Raw genomic sequence first — 21153 nt, forward strand, 5'->3', positions numbered from 1 at the left:
AGCAGCACTGTGTCAAAGCAATTTCACTTTTCTTCCTTGGTACACCAGCATCCAGAGTGTGTGCAGCATTAAGTGGCAGCCTTCAGTACACTGGCACATGAGCACTGAATTGCTGAGACAAGGAAAAGCTCAGGATATTTCAGCCAAATTCCCTGCTTTGCCAGCAGCTGGGGCAGTAATGGAAGGCAGCCAAGAGCAGTTAACTACTGCCAGAGCCACACTGTTCCCCAAGGCCAGGGGGAGCTGCAGAAGCCCAGGAAGCAGGTACTGAACCCAAATATTCTTCCTCCTACAGACAAAAATAATGGCAAAGGATTATAGCTTATATCCAGCAATGTCAAACTGCTTCCTAAGAGCAATCTCACAGATAAATTCAGGTTAAAACAACTCCAGTACCTGCACCTTTCTGGAGAGTCTTCTCTATCTTTCCTTCGGAACTTGCTGATGGTGTCATCGATGGTGCTGCCGATCTTGTCACTGAGCTCCCCTAACTTGTCACTGAAAGGAAAAGTTGACTTTTTATCCCATTCTTCATCCCATTTGGACTTGGGCTCAGGATCATATCTTTCACCTGGTAAGACAAAGATAAGAACTATTAAGGGTGCAAAAAAAAAAAAAAAAAAAAAAAAAAGAAAAAAAAGAGAAAAAAAAAAGCCTGTGGCCTTTCTGGAATCCCTCTCAAGCCCCCCTGCCTGACACACCTGAGCTGCACAAGTTTACAGAGCAAACAAAGCTCCCTCAGCTGAATCAACTCTATTACAGCACAGCATGGAATGCCCATCACTAAGTGGCAGGAATGAAGGCTCAAAGACTTTTGTTTATGGCAATGACACAAGCTCAATGCCCAGCACATCAGGATGCTGTTGGGCTCTGCTGGAGAAACACCAGAGGCAAAGCAGCCCTGGCTGCAGAAGCAGCTGATCAGGAAGGGCACATGGCACTTCTGGAACAGCTCCTTAGTGAGCTGTGTGATCACAGGAAAATCACTGGGAGTCTTATACACTGACATTAATACACAAACACAGTACTAAAATACTAAAAGAATGGGCATAATTTTTCATTTTCCACACTTAGCAATTAGAAAAAGTTTTAAAAATATTTAAGAGAGATTAAAAAAAGAAAAGTCAGTAAACTTACCATTTCAGGGGCCACGGAATACCCTGAACATCTTTCCTGAGCACTATTATCAAGAAATCAAAAACTTTTTCTTCTAGTTTAGTATTCCAGACCTCCATACTGTATTTTAGATTATAAACAGCTGCCAGTTTTACTTAAAATAAGCCCATTTGCTGTACAATCCCATCAAGTAAGTCTAAAACTAAAGGCTTGTTTGTACAGACACAGCCAACTTGAGTTTAATTCACATGAAAAAACCAACATTTTAACAAAGACTTGACTATCAGAAGCACTGCACACTTCAACTTGTATTGTGATCTTGTATCAGATCTTCTGCTCAAAATATAGGTGTATAAAGCAAACCAAACGAGCTCAATTCCTAGACAACATTTGAAGGCAAAATATTTATATTCTGGGCTATTATACACACAAAACAAACAATTTTTTGTACATCTTTTAAAAAGGTGAAACAATAGTGATTTTTTTTTTACTTAGGTTGAGTAAAATTGAGTAACAGAGAGGAAGGACAGTGAAATAATCCCTATTTCAAGTTACATACAACTGATATTGCAGCTCATGTGATGTTCAAGTTGTATTCAATTAAGCCATTTTAATAAAAAGAAAATTATGATCCCAGCATTACAAGATGCAAAATTTGAATTATACCTGTTTGATAGCTTCATATCATATAGGGTGTATTTTCTTGGTAAAGATATAGGTGCAAGTCTCCAATGATATTTGTTTAGATCCATAAAACTTTTCCTGTAGAGAATCTACTAAAAATCCATGAGATACTCAGTGATATCTTTATCATTGGAAAAGGAGACACTGCTCAGAAATGAACTGCTGTTAAATTTTGCAGGAGAATAAAATGGCCTTATTTCAGTTTATGTCAGGCTCTCAAGCATTTTAATGCAAATTCCTTTAGAGGGTTTTTCCTGTGCAATAGTAATCTTAAAATTAAAATAGACACCAACTAGAAGCTCAGTGTTTTCAGGACAAAATAAACTAATGAAATATCTTAATACAAGCATTTTGTATTTAAATAACTAGAATCTTTTTGACTAGAAATCTCACCTGGGAAAGGGTTTGCTTTATGCTGCTAGAAAGACTTTTTTAAAATCTTTACTCAACAAAGGAAGGAATAATTCAAAACCCTTTACCACAAAAATTAAATACAAGACAGAAACTAGTCCTTTAAATTAAAAAACCTGAATGATACCTAAAGAGCACATGGAGAAATGATTCTACCCAGGCTACGAGGATAGATCACGACTCTGCACAAAGAAGTCAAAGATAAGCTCAGTGAAAGAACAAAGGGACATGTACTCAAAGTACAAATACAGTGACTCATAAGTATTTCCTAAAAAGAGAATCACCACAATTCCAAGCAGGTAGCAAAAGCCTAAAGGAACGTAATAAAACAAGAAATATCCTGCCTTGGAAATTTTTAACTACTCTGCATATGAGGAAAAGGGAGAATGGAGAAGCAACCTGTCAAAACCAGGAGGGATCAAATCTAAGTGGAAGGCTCACAGAGAAAAAAAGTAAAAAGCCCAGAAAGCATCAGACAAACAGGTGAAGTTTAAGCCCTACACAGCTACTACTGAGCTCTTACAGTAAACTCAAAGAAATCACCAATTCAAGCAAACCAGAGCCTTGTGCCAGTGGGACTTTGGTACTCATCCCTTACTAAAAGCAGTCAAGGATTTACTCAGGCCAAAGTAAACACAGACTGGCAGCTGGATCATGGATGGCATGCTGGGATACATCAGATGGAAGCCCCAACAAAAGCTCAGACCCCTGCTACACACTATTGCAGGGACTGGGAGCAAGGAAAAACCTACTTGGTGCCTGTAAAGTCAGCTCTGACGGACCCCAGCAAACTCACACAAAATCCACAGATGCATTTCAAGGCTCCAAACAGTATTATTTGAGAAAGCAAAAGTGGATTGGCAATCCTTGCCAAGGCAGCCCAGTACTCACTGTATCTGAACCCTCCAACACTGTCCGAGGACACCCCAATGTATTTGTCTTTGTTCTTCTTTGCTTTCTTCCTCTCCTCCCGAAGCCGATCGTCGTCTTGAGCAAACTCAACCATTTCTTTCACCTTCTGGCGGATGTTTATCCCCTGGTCTTTGCCATTCTCATCTGTGCAGGTAATGCAGGACAGAGATGATGGATGGAAGATGGGAGGAAAAAAGGAAAATAGTAAGTAAGAGTCAGCAATACTGAAAACAAAACTGATAAAAAAATTTGAATCATAAGCACAACGGTCAAAGATTTTGTGACTATGCATGAGGTCTATTGCATCTATTTAGGAGGGACTAATTAACATAAAATTTTGATAAATGAGTTTGCACCGAATGGTGTACTTAAACATAGGAGAGATTAACAAAGACTGAAACCGAACTCATTCTCTACTTGAACAATTTTAACCCCTCAAAACATCACCCTTTTTCCTCAGTCTTTTTACAACAGTTTTTGCAAGTTTCATTGCAAGAACTCAGTCTCATGGCAGAACTGATTTTTTGAAAAATTGCTTTCAGTTGGGAAGTACTATAAGCTAAATGTGCTCCTTTCCAGCCTTTTTCACATTCAAAACACACACTGGCCTTGCTGCCTTTGCACTGTAAATATTATTTGGTGGGAGGAAAAAACCCCAGCTTCAAACAGATGTGTGTGTTTTGGAGCTCTAACCTTTTCTTCCCATATGATTAAAGCTATTCCTTTACGGACACCACAGGGGACCAGTCTCTAGTGCATATTTTAATATAAACCCCAACACTCATGTTGTGTTGGTTCTGTTGTTATTAGCCAGTCTTTTCTGCAAGTTCTTGTCTTCACTAATTAATACTCTAGGGCCCCACGTCTTGGATTCTGCACTCTTCACACAACTGGCAACAGTCACATTTTAATTAGACTGGGGAAGCTTCTAAGCTGGTTCAGGTGACTGACAACTCCAACTACTGTTTTAATTTGCTTATAAGATTTTTCTATTGCTCACCTACAAAGTGGTAATTTTCCAGGGATCGCAAATCATAAATGTGTTCTCTGGCACTTGTAACAACACGCTCTGATCCATTCCTTATGAGGTAAGCTAGGAGCAGCAAAGACTATAAAAATACAAAGCACCTTATGATTGCATGAACAAAAACTCTACCTTTTTTTTTTTTTTTTGTAAAAACCCCAAAGCTACCCCCCTCCCCAAATTAGTAAATACTAACCTTCCCTTTTTAAATACATGCTTATTATATGAGTCCCATGGAAAAAATTTCTTCGTCACATGAATCTTTTGCTATTTAAATTATTAAAACTGTATTTTAAAAACTTTAGCTTGTTATTACTAAATCACAAATACTTACCTTTATCAGCTACTGCTTGTATTAAGATAAAGCAGTAGCAAATAAGGAGAAAAAGTTAACCTGTGAAATGAGGCATTTTCTTTTGCCTCTTTTGTTCACAATTTTCCAATGGCTTTCACTGAAAGGTAACTTGTACAGGAATCTAAGAAGCCTTCTGCAGGATTCATGGGATATACAAAACTGCATTTCAGGACGACTTTGGACAAGTGACAGAACAAATGAAGTTTATATAATACTTTCATTTCAGTTCTCTATGTTGAGGACTTATATCTAGAAATAAATAAGGCATTTTCTCTGAAGTAGTGCCTTTATCAGTTAAAACTATCATTTTATTTCAACCAATCCAAACCTGGTGAGCAATTCCAAGAAGTCTTTATAACATAAGTAGCTGTGTGTGATAGCATTAAATATTAATTTCTATTGTACTTCAGGGAAAACAATTACTATGACTACAAAACATCAAGCACCTGTGAAAAGCACAAACCATGCTTTAGAATTAATTGTGCCTTGCTACAATCCTGGCATCAAGAAAAACAAAATATAACCTAGCTTAATACATCGGTTCTAAAAAAGGAGGTTATATTTGCATAATTCAGTGAACACTGAACACCACTAAGTGCAGCACAACACAATCTCAAGCAAAAAGTTTCTGTACCAAAGACAAGAAAAATGCAAATGACTCTGATCTTTTCCAAAACACAATTAGGACATAAAACTGTCATGTAAGATCTGCAAGGAAATTTGGCCCACTCAAAGGCAAACTACAACTTTTAAAGCATTACTAATTGGCAGAAAATTAAGATTAGTTTGCATTTTATTTCAGGTATTCCTGAATTCCTTCAAAAAAATGTCTTCCTGATAGCACAGTAGCTTAACATCTCCTTCTCATGGAGCTCATAGCAATTCCTTTGGGTAAATTGAAACTGAGTGCTACTCTAACACCTGAATAGCAGCAAAATGGAATTGCTCTGTTGTGCCCCTTAAGTAACATCTTAACGTGCTTCTAAAACCAGAAATTCTGTGGGCTTTTTCCATATACAGCATTTGAAAAACACCTTTGATTTCACCAACAGAATTATAAAACATCTAGGGAAGAAATTCTCGGCTGCTAGAGGAGAAAGTGCTGTAGGATTATCTAAACAAGAACTCCACCAGGACGCTGCATGAACCCCAAGCCCTGATCCTTACACACCTTATAAACTCTCCTCCAGTTCTTTTTGTTGTCTTTCAGCATCCGAGTCCACAGCATGTTCATGAGCTCTGGAAACTGCTCGTACATAAACGTAGCCCTAAGGAATGGAACAAAAGCAGCACAGAAATGTCGTTTTCCCGGTTGGCCACAAGAGCTTGTTCACACTCAGGGCTGGCAGTAGATGGCAGGAGTGATCTAAGCCCAGCCACATCGGATGACATTAGAAGGAAAAAGCGGTCCCTGTTTTAACTCCTAGATAAGTCATTTACATCCCAGGACTACAAAAGAAAAGAGTAATTTTAAATATCTGAGGCAATAAAAGAACCTTCACTAATTTGTACTGAAAATAATGCTGAATATGAATACCCTAATAACCACTGCAACTGATCAAACACACAACTTCCAAACTGATTTAGAATAAAAAAAAAAAATCAAGGAAGACTTCAACATGTTTTGCTGTTTTTGTAGAAGTTACAAGAAAGCGCTTTGAAAATAAATACTCAAAAAAATCAGCTATATTGAAAGAATTCTGATGATACATAAATGAAAAAAATCAAGAATTAAAAAAATACCTGGGCTTTATTTTTTGTTTGACAGTTTTCAGTACATTCTATGATTACGCATTAAAAAACTTAAGACTTTATTTACAGCAACTTTTGGGCATTATCAGTCCGAAAAGCGCAGAGTTGATTTAGCATCAAATTTCACATTTTTATATAAAATGTACCTTTCTTTTCTTCATCACTGAGTCAAATTATCACTTACTTGGCAATCTCTCCCATGAGTTGCCCTGAAGGTCCCCACGGATCATCATTGGTTGCTTCTCGAACCTTAGACTCTATTTCTGAATAATTCATAACCACATTGGTGCTGCAAAGGAAAAAAAAAAATTCACACACATGAAGATTAGCATCAAAACTGAGAAACACATGAAAACTTAATAATGACACTAGTGCAGATCTCACTTAATGAGATACCTCTACAGAGTGGGAAAGAAAACAGCTTTAGTGCACCAGTTACCCTGAGGACACTATACACCACATTTAAGTTATCTTTAAGAAGGTTTTACTATTCTATTAGTCTTCAAGAATACAGATGAGAAACTGGGGATTACATTACAGCTGGATTCAGTCCAGTAAAAATGGCTTTGGGTCAAATTAAAATGCAAACCAAACCACCAGAGTCAAAGCTGATGGCTTCTACAGCAAGGTATGGTTTGCTTACAGGTTTGTAATGGTACAGTTATTTGCAAGAGGCTTTATAACTCAATCAGAGGCAATTTTTTTTAGAATGACGTTACAAGAGAAAATCAAGAACATCAGTACCAAACAGGTGTTAGTGAAAAACTAACAAATCAAAAAAAATCACATGGAAGACTAAAGGAAGGGAGATGAGATTCACTAGAAAGTCTGTTTCCTAGCTTGAATTTAATTAATTAAGGGAAAACAGCAAAAGAGAAGCTGCAGAACACTCAGTTACAATTACAGCAATGCAAATATTGCAAGGAGCTCGGGTTGTCTCTTTGAGAGGTCACAGAAAAACCTTACTTGGAAAAGATTTTTTCTGTGATCTTAATATTAAAGTAGTAAATATGTGATTTCTTCTTAATTAATCATCAAAACAGATAACATATGAGCCCAGCAACCACCTCTGTGCCCAAAAAACATCCAGATGACAACACAATCATTTCCCTCATCTTTTAAGGTGAGCGAGCAGCCCTAAAACCTCACTCACAGTGAGAAGGTTTGAAACTGCTCTCTGCTTCTGGAGCACGAGGGCTCACCCCAGTAATGAAATCAGTGAAAAGAGACCTGCTGGTCTCTGCTTTCCCTTCATACCTGGAGTGTATTCAACACATTTCCACCTAGCATGTCAGAAGTTTGAAAGTTTATTTAAAAGTACATCATAACTGATTCAGAAGTTAAGAAAAAACCCATATGAGTACTTTTAACACAAACCAACCCATAACAACAAATTAATTAAACTGTAGGAAAGATCTAATGATTTATAGTGCATTGTGGAGAAAGCATTTGCTGCCTAAGAACTTCTTCTGAACCTGAATGACCTAAAAGGAGAAAAAGAAAAAAAAACAAAAAAACCCCCAAGATGCTCAATAGTCATCCCAATAGTTATCCCTCTGTCCATGTGGGAGTTTGCACAAAGCAGCATTCAAGCAACTCCTGCTCAATTTTATTTGGCATAAGGATAGCAAAGATCTTGGAACTGGGAGATATAAACAGCAGAAACAAGAATGAAATCCCCTTAAGTCTGAAAGGGGACACAGAAGGTAATTGTTAAAACAGAATAAAATTTCTGGACTTAATCTTGGATTCTCAGCATGAGAATTCCTGCTGTCAGATCCTGATGTATGATTTTATTCAACTTTGTGTCTAAAGAGAGCATAAGCTACATGACTGAATAAATAATCAGCAAGCTCCCAGAACCTATCTATATTACAACAAGCATGTAAGAACACAGCAGCAGTTTGGAACAACAGCAATTAAGGTTTTACAAATTCATTTATGCTGAATACACCTCAAGCTTCTGTTTCTGGTATTTTCTTTACGGTACATACAAATGTAAACCAAGCCCACCTTTTATTTCCCATATGTGTGGAAAAAACACAACCCCAAAGCTCCAGGATTTGCAGCCTCCAGCACACTGGTTCCCTTGTCCAAAGCAAGGAAAGGCAGGGAACTCAATGGAAAGGTTCTGCTTGTTTTTATAACCCCTCCTTCAGCATTTGTTTGAGAGACTTGATGGAGACTTGGGAGGAGGAAGCATAACATGAAGTACTTCCTTAATTTCTTAGAGCTAAGAAATTAATAATGGAAAATGCTTGAAGAGATGCAAACTTAGTGTACAACATAAACGGCAGCAATGGCTATGCAAGAGCTCAGTGCACGTGGCTAAGGCAGCAGCGGGGCTGGAAGGGGGAAACGGAAGGAAAACAAGGGAAATTAAGTAATGCCAAGAGAAAAAAGGTGCAGTTAAGCCTCTCTAAATACAGAAACATGCTTGACTCCTAAACCCCTCCTGCAGAAAAGTTATTGTTCTCAGTAACTAGGAGAAAGCTCTTTTATAAATGCCAAGCTGAGACCTAATGGAATGAACCATTCCAAACCAAAGCATCTTAGAGCCACATTTAATTCAGGAACAAATGTAAACTTCAAGGAGAAAAAAAAAAACCCTCACTGTTGTATAGTTTGGCATCATTCCAGGTCACTTAAAAATAACCATTTCTAAAAAGGTGGAAATACAGTTTTATTCTTCCTTTCCCATGTTTTCTATGGCACTCATTCCCTGCCCTACCCATGATTCCTGTGACCTTTGCAGCAAAAAAATAATTTATGTCCAGATGTGAAGGGAAAAAGTGACTAGCTTGATTGCCAAGACTTCCTGTGATTGATATAAATTTAATATCCGACGACACTTTCCGACACCAGGGGGGGCTCTCTGATTAGTTTATCCTGGGCAGCTTCCAGGGAATCGTGCTGGACCGCATGGACAGGCTGCTCTGCAAACAAACTGCAACACTCGGGGCTGACAGAAGGAACTTCTCAGGCAGGGCTGACAATCCCCCCGTCTGCCAGACTACATCTGATTCACCCCAAATCACCGAGTCCCTGCACCACTGGAATCTCGTGACAAGAACATTTACAGAAACTTCTGACATGGACAAAGATACTAAGCAGGAAAGTGTATTTTGAAAGTTACATCCAAAATAAGGGTACGGCAATAAAGGGGCTGGCATGAACACCAACATGAAAGTGTTACATTCTTCTGTGTCTTACATTTCAATCTGTTAAAACAGATTAATAGATAGATTAAAGACAACTGATTCTTTTTACTCTTTATTGTACTCCTAAGTGATTTCAGTATAATTTTATTTTATAAAAAAACAAAATTGTTTTCAAAAGCCAAGAGGGGGCACTGTCACATCTCTATGGAGCAAGAAACACTGTGGCAGTGAGCAAAATGCTTTTAATTTTCTTGTAACTTTAAATGTTCACATTTGCAATATACAGCAACATTGCATAGGTATCTCAAGCCTTGGACTGAATTCCTCTTAAGCAAATAAATGGACATTGCTAATAAAGTCAGTGGATAATAGCTGTAAATACCTGACCATCTCCAACTGCAGCAGAAAAAAAGCCATTTCCCCTTAAATGTTTTACATGCGTTTTATTAACTATCATATGACATATATTGAAAATGAGTTGTTGTACCACATACCCTGAAATCCTACTTTGTTCACAATTGTGTCTGCATTTTTCAAATAATTCAATCAATTGTAAATAGCTTCAAATTTTGTTCTAAGTTACATTTTGAGATTTGTACATCTGAGGTAAAGATATCATCTGGGTCCAGGTGTGATACCCTACAGTGTGCTAAAAAGCCAAAAAATAAGCAAGAGGGGGAGAGAAGAGCGATGTAAAAGGGGAGAGCAGTATTGAACATATCTCAATTGTGTAATTTGAGGTAAGAATGGTGTTTAGCTGGTATTAGAGAGAACAAACAGGCAGCAAGAGGGGACCAGAAGTTCTGTACCTGCTCATATAAAACTCAGATCAGAGAATCTGTGAAGGTACAGCCAAAACATTCATCAGTATCTGCCACTTCAACATTTACAGCTGCAATACTCTGAGAGCACTTGAACTTTCAGGCATGAAGAAGATAAAAATCCTACAGGTCTGGGATTGTCCTCAGCACTTTTCTTTAAAACAGGGAAATGAAAGACAGCTTGTGGATGACCTGCATGAAAATAAAACCTTACAGACTGCAGGAACCCTTCACCGATGACACACAAAACAGGCAGACTAAGAGCAGCTCTGTCTTCCTCCTCCCTATCAGCAGATACTGAATGTAACCCACAACATGGACATAAATACACATGACCACTAGTAAGTGATAAATGTATCTGCAGAAAACTTCTATTTGTGTTTCATTTCAACAGACTCCAACAGATGTATCTGCCTACTCTGGTCAGGCATCTGATTTTATACAACACATGAATCAAGCTGTAATGCTCAGAAGGACAATATTGATGGGCATGAGGTATATTCTGCTCTCAGTAACAAATTAGTGCTTTATTATCACTGTTACTTTTTCTTCTTCCCTCCATAAAATAGTCACAAAATAATTACTGAAAAAGAATTTTTTTTTCTATTCCAGACTAAGAAATTATTTTTAAAATGACTTTTATGCTGGTAAAGTAAAATTATTGTACTTCCACCCAAGATGCTAATAAAAAATTAAATAAACACTACATCCTGAACAGAAATGTTTGTTTCAGAGTGAAGATTTTTCATTGCTCAGGACTACAAGGTGTTCTCTACAGATTCATATGCTCTAACTGAAGTCAATTATCTGTTAGAAGATTACAATCACTTATACACAACTATAACTGTACTGCTTCTAGTAATAGCTTCCAATTGGTAACATTACAATTAGTTTTGTTGTGCCTGAACTAATTATCCACATCAATCATTGCTGGTTCCACACTGAAAAAAATCCCACCCTAATTCTCTCTACACCATACACCTTGAATCAGAAACTCTTTGGAAACATGGATGTGGGGATACAAGGCTCTGCATATAGTCAGCAACATAAATGAAGAGTATTTTCTCAGCTAATGTCTACTCCAAAATTAACCCCCAAACAACATTTCATAGCAATGATTTAAATACACTGCTAGCAAACCTGCTAAAGATGCAACAATTTTTGTTTATGTGATTTAACACTTTGGTGAAAACTGAGGATGCAGCATAAAGCACTGAAAGGAGTAAATACTTCACTGCCCATGGTCTTCCCTAAAGAACATCACACAGATATTTCCACTTCATCCCTCCCCCCGGCATCTCCTCTATCTTCCACATTTTTTCCATGGTCAGTGGTGTTCTGTTCCATCACCACCTGACAATACAGTCCAGTGCATGAAATCACAACACATAAAGGAAGCTTGCAGTTCATGGCCAGATTTTAGGAGCAATGTTCTTTTGAAGAACTATTCCTAAGATAATAATTCACCAGGAAAGGAATAGTGTTACACATCAAATTTTCAGATCTTCAACTATCAAATAAACTCAGCATTTTGTATGAATGCCCAAATACCAGCAGTTTCTTAAATATGCAGAAACCTTTCAACAGCATGTGCACAGCTAGCCTGCACTTGAAAAAATAGGCACTGTGAGAAAAGGAGGTATTTATACACTAAAGGTAATGAAAGAATAATAAATATCTATCCATCCATTCAGAATCGAACTTACTTGAAAACATATTAAGGAATCAGAAAACCTAACAAATCTTTGCCAGTGTTTCTGCAGAAATGTAAAAAAAGCCTTGAATATGCCCTGGGGCGAGAGTCAGAGCACTCCATTGAAGGCACGGTCAGGATTAGAGCTGCCTGGGTGATGCGGGTGGCATCACCCAGGGTACAAGCACAACTCTGGGCATCACACCCACAGAAGATTTGTGAAATGCCAGGTCTAATCTTATGACAACTAAAATAACCAGAAGCCACAGAGAGGGGACATTACAACCGTTTCTTTATAGTGATGATAAAGGTATTGGATTGGACAGGGTGAGCCTAATTAGAAACACTTCTCAAGCCTCTGGGAAGCTGCCCACTGTGCTGAGGGACTCGGCTGCAGGAACAAGAAACCTGGCTACACACTTAAATTTTCTTCAATGTATATTTCAAACCAATTACAATATCATGTATACATGGCACTCCTATGTGCATAATATTATGCCTTTAACTATTACTCCAAGGACACCGCTGGATTATGCACCTTCTGTTTTCCTTTTTTTTTAATTTTACAACTGGGAACACTAAAATACTAAAAGCTGAGATGAGAAACTTTGTACATTTTACTACCATTAACAGTTTCCAATGAGACACCATTCTGCAAATATCTGCTTAAGGACGAAGCACAGAAAAATAAAAATTCAGGCTTCACTCATGTGTATGTACCATACATCCAGTATGAACATTAATGCTATTCAAACAAACAGCAACACTAAAGAATTTTTTTTAAATAAATTAGTCTATTAGAGCAGACAGGGTCTGGATAAATAGAGGACAAGAGAAGTTCTGTTACTGCACAGCACTATGAAGTGTGGTGCCAAAGTCTCACAAGAAGCAAGTATTTTAACCTTTTGTTATTTAATGTGCCAAAACAGACAAAACATGATTTTATCTTTTGAATAACTGAATAGAGAAGAACACACACACATGGTTCATTTATTCACCTTTCCTATCTCCACCTTAACATCCCACCATGTCTATGGAAAGGCACCCAGGTGACAACTGCAGTGCTTTCTCTCAGGGATGGGGTGTTACCAGCACGGAGGTAGCTCCAGGCAAGCTGGAGCTCTGAACCAAGCCTGCAGTAACTCACACCTGGAGGCTGGGCCAGCTCCCTGCCCCTGCAGGGAGTGCCACCTTTGCCTTCCAGCAGCTGATTTTCCCAAAAGCTCCCTCTCGGCTGAGAAGGAGGTCTTCACCCACTAAGACAAGAGAGCGACCACGAGTGACTGCTCCCATGACCCATGGTGCATGTTTTAGGAGTATTATCAAATGCAACAGCAGCAATTTGTGCTCAGATTTGCCAAAAAAACAGTAGAGGGGCTGACAAGGCAAAATGACACTAACATAATATAGAGTTGCTTCTAGACATTTGAGATTATAGCTGTATTTGTTTTTTGAAAGAGTGAAGGATTGAATGCACTATATAATGAGCCAAGTGAACAGTCACCATCTGGAGAAGAGACAAGGCAGGCCCTGGCAATATTTTCACAATACAGTTATCTAGAAGACCCCCACCCACAGACACACATGCAATTAAGACCAAGCCCTCAGAGAGGAGTGAACACCACCTCATCTCACCATTTAACTCCTGTGAGTCATGCATCTGAACTATTTTTAGTATCTAGATTAAAAGGTTTCTGTAAAGGAGGGGTGGAAATAGAGGGAAAGCTTTTTGAGAACGCAAAGCAGCTGCTTTAATGTTAAATGATCCTTTTTTAAATTGCGTGCACAACTTAGTTTCAACTACTGAGAACACACAGTAAATAAAAAGGCTACACAACTTGCCCAAGTACAGGATACATCTTCCCCACTCCCAGGTGTAGGAATCTTGGCATCTATTAAACTGTTAATTAGTTTCCAGAAACACTTTTGCCAATTAAAAAAATCACTTAATACTTATCCATCTGGGCATGAAATACTTTCAACAGAGCATTCCAACTGGTGAGCTAAAAAAGAACTGATCCTGACCCAAACCACCAGAGGCCAGAACACAGAGCAAACAGCACCCCATAACCAGGGGCAGCATCAATCAACTCCACTTGCTTCTGTGAGCATCCCTTCCTTCAAGCTCTGAGAGATTCCAGGTGATCACTAGTCTAAACCTGTGTTCCAACAAACTGAAAAGATTTAATACAAAGTCACACAGAAAAATGCATTTCAGGGTCAGATTTAAAAATGCATTTGGGGATAAGATTTCACTACCCTATGACACTGGCTGTCACTTGTTATTTTAGAGAGCTCAATGTGCAGACTGGTTCACAGACAGAGGACATCATTTATCCACCTGTTATGCCAAACAATACAATGGCTATTCAGGAATCTATGCACCTAATGCCATTAACAATTATTCAGAGAAGGCATTAATTGCCTTCCAAATAAAGATGGTGCTGCTCTTCTCTTCAGTGAACTCATGCATTCCATCTCAGCCTCTCTCCCCTTGCTGGTGAAGACAAACTAACTAAAAAACATGTAACAAACTTAATGCATTTTCATTTTGCTCCTGTCAGTAATGTCACTTTTGTTATAAAACATGCAGCTTAGATTTAGAGCCTTACAGATAAAACATATGGATACCAAAAAGGAAGCCAGCAGTCTACATTCAACAAAGAAACAGATGGGGACCCATCTGCCAAAATGTCTGGTGAAATACCTCAGGTTACAGAGAGGTAACAGCACAACATTAGTGATACTTGACCGTTTGAAGTTCTTTATTTTTGAGCCACTCCTCAGAACTATTACAAATATGATACCAGCCAGTTTAGTCCATGAATGCCAGGTATTATTCTAGACCTTCTCTGCAAGGAGCAGTCATACTCCTGGCCAATGATACAATCTTCATTATATACAGTAGGATTTGAAATACATTTTCAGCTTTTCAAGTTCAGTTTCATAATTTATGTGGCAGATGTGCAAGGCAAACTGCACAGAAAGAGATAAGCCAAGAAAAACATCCTGATGGCCACAAATAAAATACAACTTGTGGGAGGAAGGAACTATAAAGCTATTTCCTGTGCCTTACAACTTCTAATCACAAAAGACTACCAAGTAAACAAAATAGCCCCAAATCCACCACACACACTGTCAAAAAGAACAGTGACTGAAAATTAAATTGCAGCCTGATAGCGAACTCAGATATCTCAACACTACACCTTACTGAAGTCTTCCCTTTTAAAGTTTCCCCATCTCAGAAGTGCCCAATTGCAGAACGCTATATCCTAAAAGGTTTTGTAATCTCTTGCGACAGCTGAATTATTTTTTGCAGATGTTGGGAACATGAAGCACGGGAACATGGCAGTTTTAAAGCGTATTTGTGCAAGGAACAAACACTTCCTCCCCCACTTGATTTACAACTGATTTCACCTCTCCTACTGCAGATTCCCTGCAGTATGTCAGTGTTAATACTTTCATACTCTTATATAAAACAATCCCTTGTGGTTCACCAACAGATACATGGCTGCTTTATGTATCTTAATATGTGGCAGTAAGTAACTTCTCAAAGTCATCAAGAATTTTGCCATGCTAATAATATGATTTTGGGCTTGTATCACCTCTATACAAAGGGTACCTTCATTTAAAGTTCAGACCCATTTCTTTATTTCCCCATTTTTAATGGGAAATTTTCATTCCAAGCACCCACCTTCACATTTTTCAGTTACCATCCCCTAAACTTCACGCATTATAGACTATCTTCCCTTCAAATGAATATTTCTGCAGTTCCATTTTTGAAGGCTTAATAGTGTTGTCATTTTATTATACTTAATTCAAAAAACATTCTTTAAAAGGTAACTTACAAAAATAAATGCTACGCTCCAGCAAGTAGAATGAATCAAAATATTTCCTTTTAATTTACATAGTAAGAGCACCATAATGGTATTTCTACTGGTTTTCACTATTACTTTTTAGGTCACATTTTTAGTTGAAATTGGAGGACAATTACAAAGCATTCTTGTCACAAATCTGATTAAACTTAAGTATGATAACCAATTTCACAAACAAGTGGGAAAAAAGCTGCCATTGAGGCCACACTTGACACTTTGGTGGGACAGTGACACACTAAACAGTAACTCTGGTTTTGATCCAGACATAAAAACGATGCTGCTACTGCCCTGTGCAGGTTCTCAGTCTCCTTGCCTCTTGTGAGCTTCCATCTAGCACATCAGATTAGAGTCACTGCTTTGCAGTTCCTATTCCTGTGGATTTAATCTCTTTCAAAGTTCAACATGCAATGGTCACACAACAGCAGCTGTATAGTCCAAAAAAGTGGACATATGAAATTTGTGTAAGCTTTTGTAACTGCAGAACTAAAGAGACTTCCAGATCACGCTGTGACTCAATTTACTATTGCTCAATCCTCACACTTATTTTGCCACTCTGCTCCTTACACTTCAGGTTTTTTCTTCTGTAGCAAACAAGCTGCAATAATTGAAACTTTTTTTTTTAGACTTAAGTACATCTCATTATAGAATTCAGATTGCACTTCAACCTTCAAGAGTCAGCAAATGCCATCACGAATTTTCCAACATGTGATTTATCTTTAATTTTTTCCCTATTTGTGATCCAGTCAGGTAACGTGACTCCTACTGGAAACAAAGGTTTACTCAAGTAGGACAAAGTGTAAGTGAAATCGAATCGAAAAACCACTTCTGTAGAATACTTTTTATATAAATAAAATACCAGCACAAAAATGTCAATCCCAAATAACCCTGGTAGACAATTACAACATAAAATTAAAACTTAAATACATTATTTTGGGGGAAGAAAGACCGAGACACTTGTCAGCATAGCTTACACCCTCCAATCGACTGTGTTTCTTTGGGCTTCATAGCATTCATGTAACTGTGAGTGTAACTTTCCCTGAAGACAAAAAGCTGGTTTCAGATATAAACCTGGTTCAGAAGGTGTGGCCTAAGTCCTTCTCCAAAGCAGTATCAAGTGCTACTTCCTTCCTTGTATGCACACAGAATTGAGACCACATTCAAGCGCACAGCTCAAGCATTTTAAGAAATCTTCAACAGATAAAGGGACTCACAAATACTCCCAGTCACTGAGTTTTCAGGATTAGGGTACAATATTTTAATGCTGAGAACAAAATATTTACAAGAAGAATAAAGTCTTATCCTTCTTTCAAAAGACAAACAAAAGGGGCAGAAGTTTTCAGAGGACAAGGAAGTTGTAGCTACGCTCAGCATGAGGCACCAGTGAGCTTTGAAGCTGTGCAAATCCAACTCGCTCCTGTACCTCAGATTTCCTACTTCTGACCACAAAAAATTTTGAGAGTGACCTTGAATGGAGGCAGAAGATAGGGAGGAAAAAGAAAGAAACCAAAACACCAACTTCACAGTAAAAATAATACACAGTATTATGTAGGTATGACACTCCACACCCTCCCAAATGTTCTGTAGACCTCTGAAAACTTGAGGAAGTACCTCAAATCACACACACTGAACATACTTAACCTTCTACAACACAAGCTGCTATCCCCAGCACCCAGACTGCTGTGAAGGGCTTGCGGCTTCCTCCTGCCTTTAACTACACAGCCATGTCCCTGTACAACTCCCCATTCCACCCGTGTGGCAGCAAAGTACTACCAGCACATTACCTAGGAAAGCCTGGGACATGTATCTCATCAACACAAGCATGGCCCAAGCAGCAGGTGAAGCAACTAAACCAGAAAACCTTCAACTGAACTTTTAATATGGCCTTGTGCCCTGGAAAATGTCCTAAGGCTGAGGCAGAAGCTGAACTGCACTTCTGAGCAGGAGAAAGGAAGAGGAAACAACAGTTTATACAAAATAATCTAATTGCAGGTTCATAAGCAGTTGTTTTCCTTCATCTATGCAAATGTCCTGCAGAGGAATTGCTAAGCAGGAGGTATTCAGGAGGAGTGAGATCACTACCTTTATCCTGGCTATTATAAAGTGAAGTGCATTATCATTTACTAAGTTTATTTCTAAGCTTACAGAAATTAATTCTACAGTTGCTATTTTTTGCAAAAAGACCCAAAATGCACCACCTCAACATCAGATTTCAGACCTTTTATTTCTGGAAAATAATCAAAATAAAACCAGAAAACGAATACCAATGTCACTACAGAGAAGCTGATCGGCTTCTCTTCTCAAAATTGGTTCCTTTCAGTCTGCTTGTTTGCTATTTGAAGCTGAAAGCAACAATTATTCCATTATTCCATGAAGAGCTACAATAACTGCTACACTCAATAGCTCTAATACACCTGCAGAATTTCCTTTTATATCCAATACTGAAATCCAATCGAGAAGACCATTATGTGTCAGACAATACAAAGAAGATGCTGTCTTTATCTAAGATTACATGGAATATGTCTGGATGCCAGAAACTTATTTCTTGACTCCACTGCACACAGACAGAGGAGAACACACAATCAAGGTCCTTCAAACTTCTGTTTCAGTGTCTCCAAAACTATCCTCTCCCTCCTCCCAAGAAGGAAGCTATTTGAAACACTAAACCTTTCCCTGCATCCCACCTTGATAACAAGAAAGAATAAGAAATTCAACATCTTATAATTGCAATTAAGACTTTGCAGTCTCACAACAAGTACTTTGTACACCTTTAGAATAAGCAAGGCTGTGCAAGGGGAAACCTCAGCATCATAATCTGACAATTTCAAAAGATGCCCATTATATTTTGGAAAGAGTAAAGGCAAGTATGCAGTGATAATTCTGCAGAATAAGCTGGGAGCATCCAAGACTTTACAGGCAGAGATAAAATACAGTCCTCTGCCTGAAATTGCTCTGCCCTCAGGCCTTTAGTCCTGAATTGCCAGCTCCTAGGAATAGCACAATTATTTAATTTTCCAGCAGTAAGTTAAAAAAAAATACCAAACACTTTCCTACTTATGATGCTTCATCTGTTAATAAACCTGAATTACCACATTTCTTCTCTGCTACAAGTTTATCCAAGAATAAAAAAGTAGTCACCATAATCCTAAATAGACCAAACTTGCTTAATACCAATTGTCTTTAGTCATTCCATTTTCCATTAAGGTAGGTTACAACCTAGCAGTCCTTCTGTTGCTGTATTAAGCAGCTGGACAAAGAAATTTTGGTTAATAGTTAATGACAAAGCGTCCTTCCAGAGCTATTCGCAGCTGAGTATCTAAAAATGGGCACAAGCAGTAAGAACACGCCATTAGGAATAAGTATTGCAACAGCAATGTCATATTAATGTTATTTCATTAGAATTTTTAGGTTGGTATCTCACATTAACTAAAAAGCTTAGCAAACAAAACCCCACAAGTTCACAAACATGCACTTTGACTGAAAGCAAGTGTTCTTTTGTGAAATGAGTCTGGTCAATTACAGACAAATTAACTTTCACATTTCCAAGCCATGTTTATTTGTGAAGGATAATGATGTTTCCTCTCCTTTCATAGGTATCCCTTTATTAAACTGGTTCCTCCAGGAGATCAAGTAACTCTTGTCCTAAAGAGGTAACAGGAGCTGTTCCATTTGCCTCAGAGACCCAGTTTCTGGTTCTTGACCACACAGAGATGGTAATTTCAAATGACACCGTCTATTTGCAACAAACAAATTTCACAATGGCTCAACATGGGCACTATTTATTTATTTACTCACTAATGGTAAGATCACTGGATTTTTCTGAGCTAATGTCTGCAGCTACAGGAGTTACAGTTACTGTGTAATTAACAAAAAAACAACACTGGCAGTCTGAAGGCTGAGACTGCACTTGCCAATTAGGAGTCTATTAGCACTACGTTTTCAAGCTGTCTCAAGAAATGGAATCATCTGTTTGGTAGCAAGGAGAGCTAGAACAGTGTGATATAAGTTAACTCATTTAGACAATAACTACCTCTGAACAGAGAGTTCCCCCCCCCCTACTTCATATGATCATATAGAGAAACAGTTTAAACAAGTCAGTAATTGTCAAAACAAGGAATAATTAAAAGTGACAACAATATTTAAGGTATCAGCTCTATTTGTAGACGTAAGTTACCAAGACTAATTTCTTTTTCAGAAGATGCATTCACCTACTGCAACTCCAATAAAATTATCTAAGGTTATTAAAAGCCTTCTTCTCTTCACATCTAAATGGTCTTAGAGTACCTTTCAACTGAGTAATCTTGGAGAATGAAAAACAAAACACACACCTCCAAAAAAATCACACAGGGATGTATTTGTTTACTAAGTATAAAGTAACGTCTTGAGAGGAAATACTGAGCACAGTCTGTAACCTACATTAGGATGATTCTAAACAGCTTGACAGGATGGGGAGAATAACCACTAAGAAACATATTTACTGCTCTGACTCAGAATGGAGTAGAGAAAAAAAACCCTCCCTAACTCCCAATAGGTCTCATTATTATTACAACAGATTAAAAAAAAATGCAGGCCAGTCTCATTAAATAAGTTGAATATACGCTAATATTTCTAATTGTATCCCAAATGAACCAGTTAATATCTATTAAGCATGCAATCAATATTGAACTGGTCAGGATAGGACACACCCTTTGGATGAAGGGACAAAAAGGTTCAACAACTTTGAGGTGGTTTCCTTATAACCCATAAATAGACACTGACAATACAGGTGTCACAGGAGTTTCATTCTTAGTGGCAAACCAAACACCTCTAGGAAGATGTAATCTATTTAAAGTAACAGTCTACACAGAATACCCACTTCACCATCCTGATATAACCCAAATATATACCACCAGTATTTCTATTGCAATAGGCTGCAGAAATTGAATTGAAAGCTTCTCATGCGAAGATCTGTTGGACCTTGAGATCAATTTGAGCCTGAATCATTCAAAGTACCACCACACAAGACACAAAACTGTATTTCAGTTCATATCCTTTCTCAGAAGTTTGTGCCCCAAGAGTGGAACCAGACTATTGATGCTTACCCTCCACATCACAACAGTGATACAAACAGAAAGAATGGCTTGGGACTTCTAAGTTGTGACATATGAGACAGAAGAACAACTTTAAATCAATTTAAACTTGCAGCTAACAAGCCACTAATGGTACAGTTTTAAATAACAGAAATATGTAGAAATGTCTTATCATGGAAAAAGGCTCTACAGCCAACCTTCCTGTCCTTTCCCCATCACCACAAGCATTTGTGGTGCCATGAGCAGCTGTTTGTAAAACATGTGACCTAATCAGTTATGAACC

The 21153-nt window shown here is 38.0% G+C and overlaps 1 protein-coding gene across 1 annotated transcript in view; it reads right to left on the reverse strand.

The window, feature by feature from the left end:
* The window catches only part of CLINT1 (clathrin interactor 1), a 46128-nt gene that overhangs the window by 15704 nt on the left and 9271 nt on the right, over positions 1–21153 (reverse strand). Inside the window, exons 2-6 of the mRNA XM_068206024.1 lie at positions 6439–6543; positions 5674–5770; positions 4124–4232; positions 3103–3267; positions 397–571 (exon numbers count right to left, since the gene is read on the reverse strand). Of these exons, the coding sequence (XP_068062125.1) occupies positions 397–571; positions 3103–3267; positions 4124–4232; positions 5674–5770; positions 6439–6543 (651 nt within the window). The remainder of the gene's footprint in view (positions 1–396; positions 572–3102; positions 3268–4123; positions 4233–5673; positions 5771–6438; positions 6544–21153) is intronic.

This window comes from Anomalospiza imberbis, chromosome 15 (assembly GCF_031753505.1).
Source record: "Anomalospiza imberbis isolate Cuckoo-Finch-1a 21T00152 chromosome 15, ASM3175350v1, whole genome shotgun sequence".
Lineage (NCBI taxonomy): Eukaryota > Metazoa > Chordata > Aves > Passeriformes > Viduidae > Anomalospiza > Anomalospiza imberbis.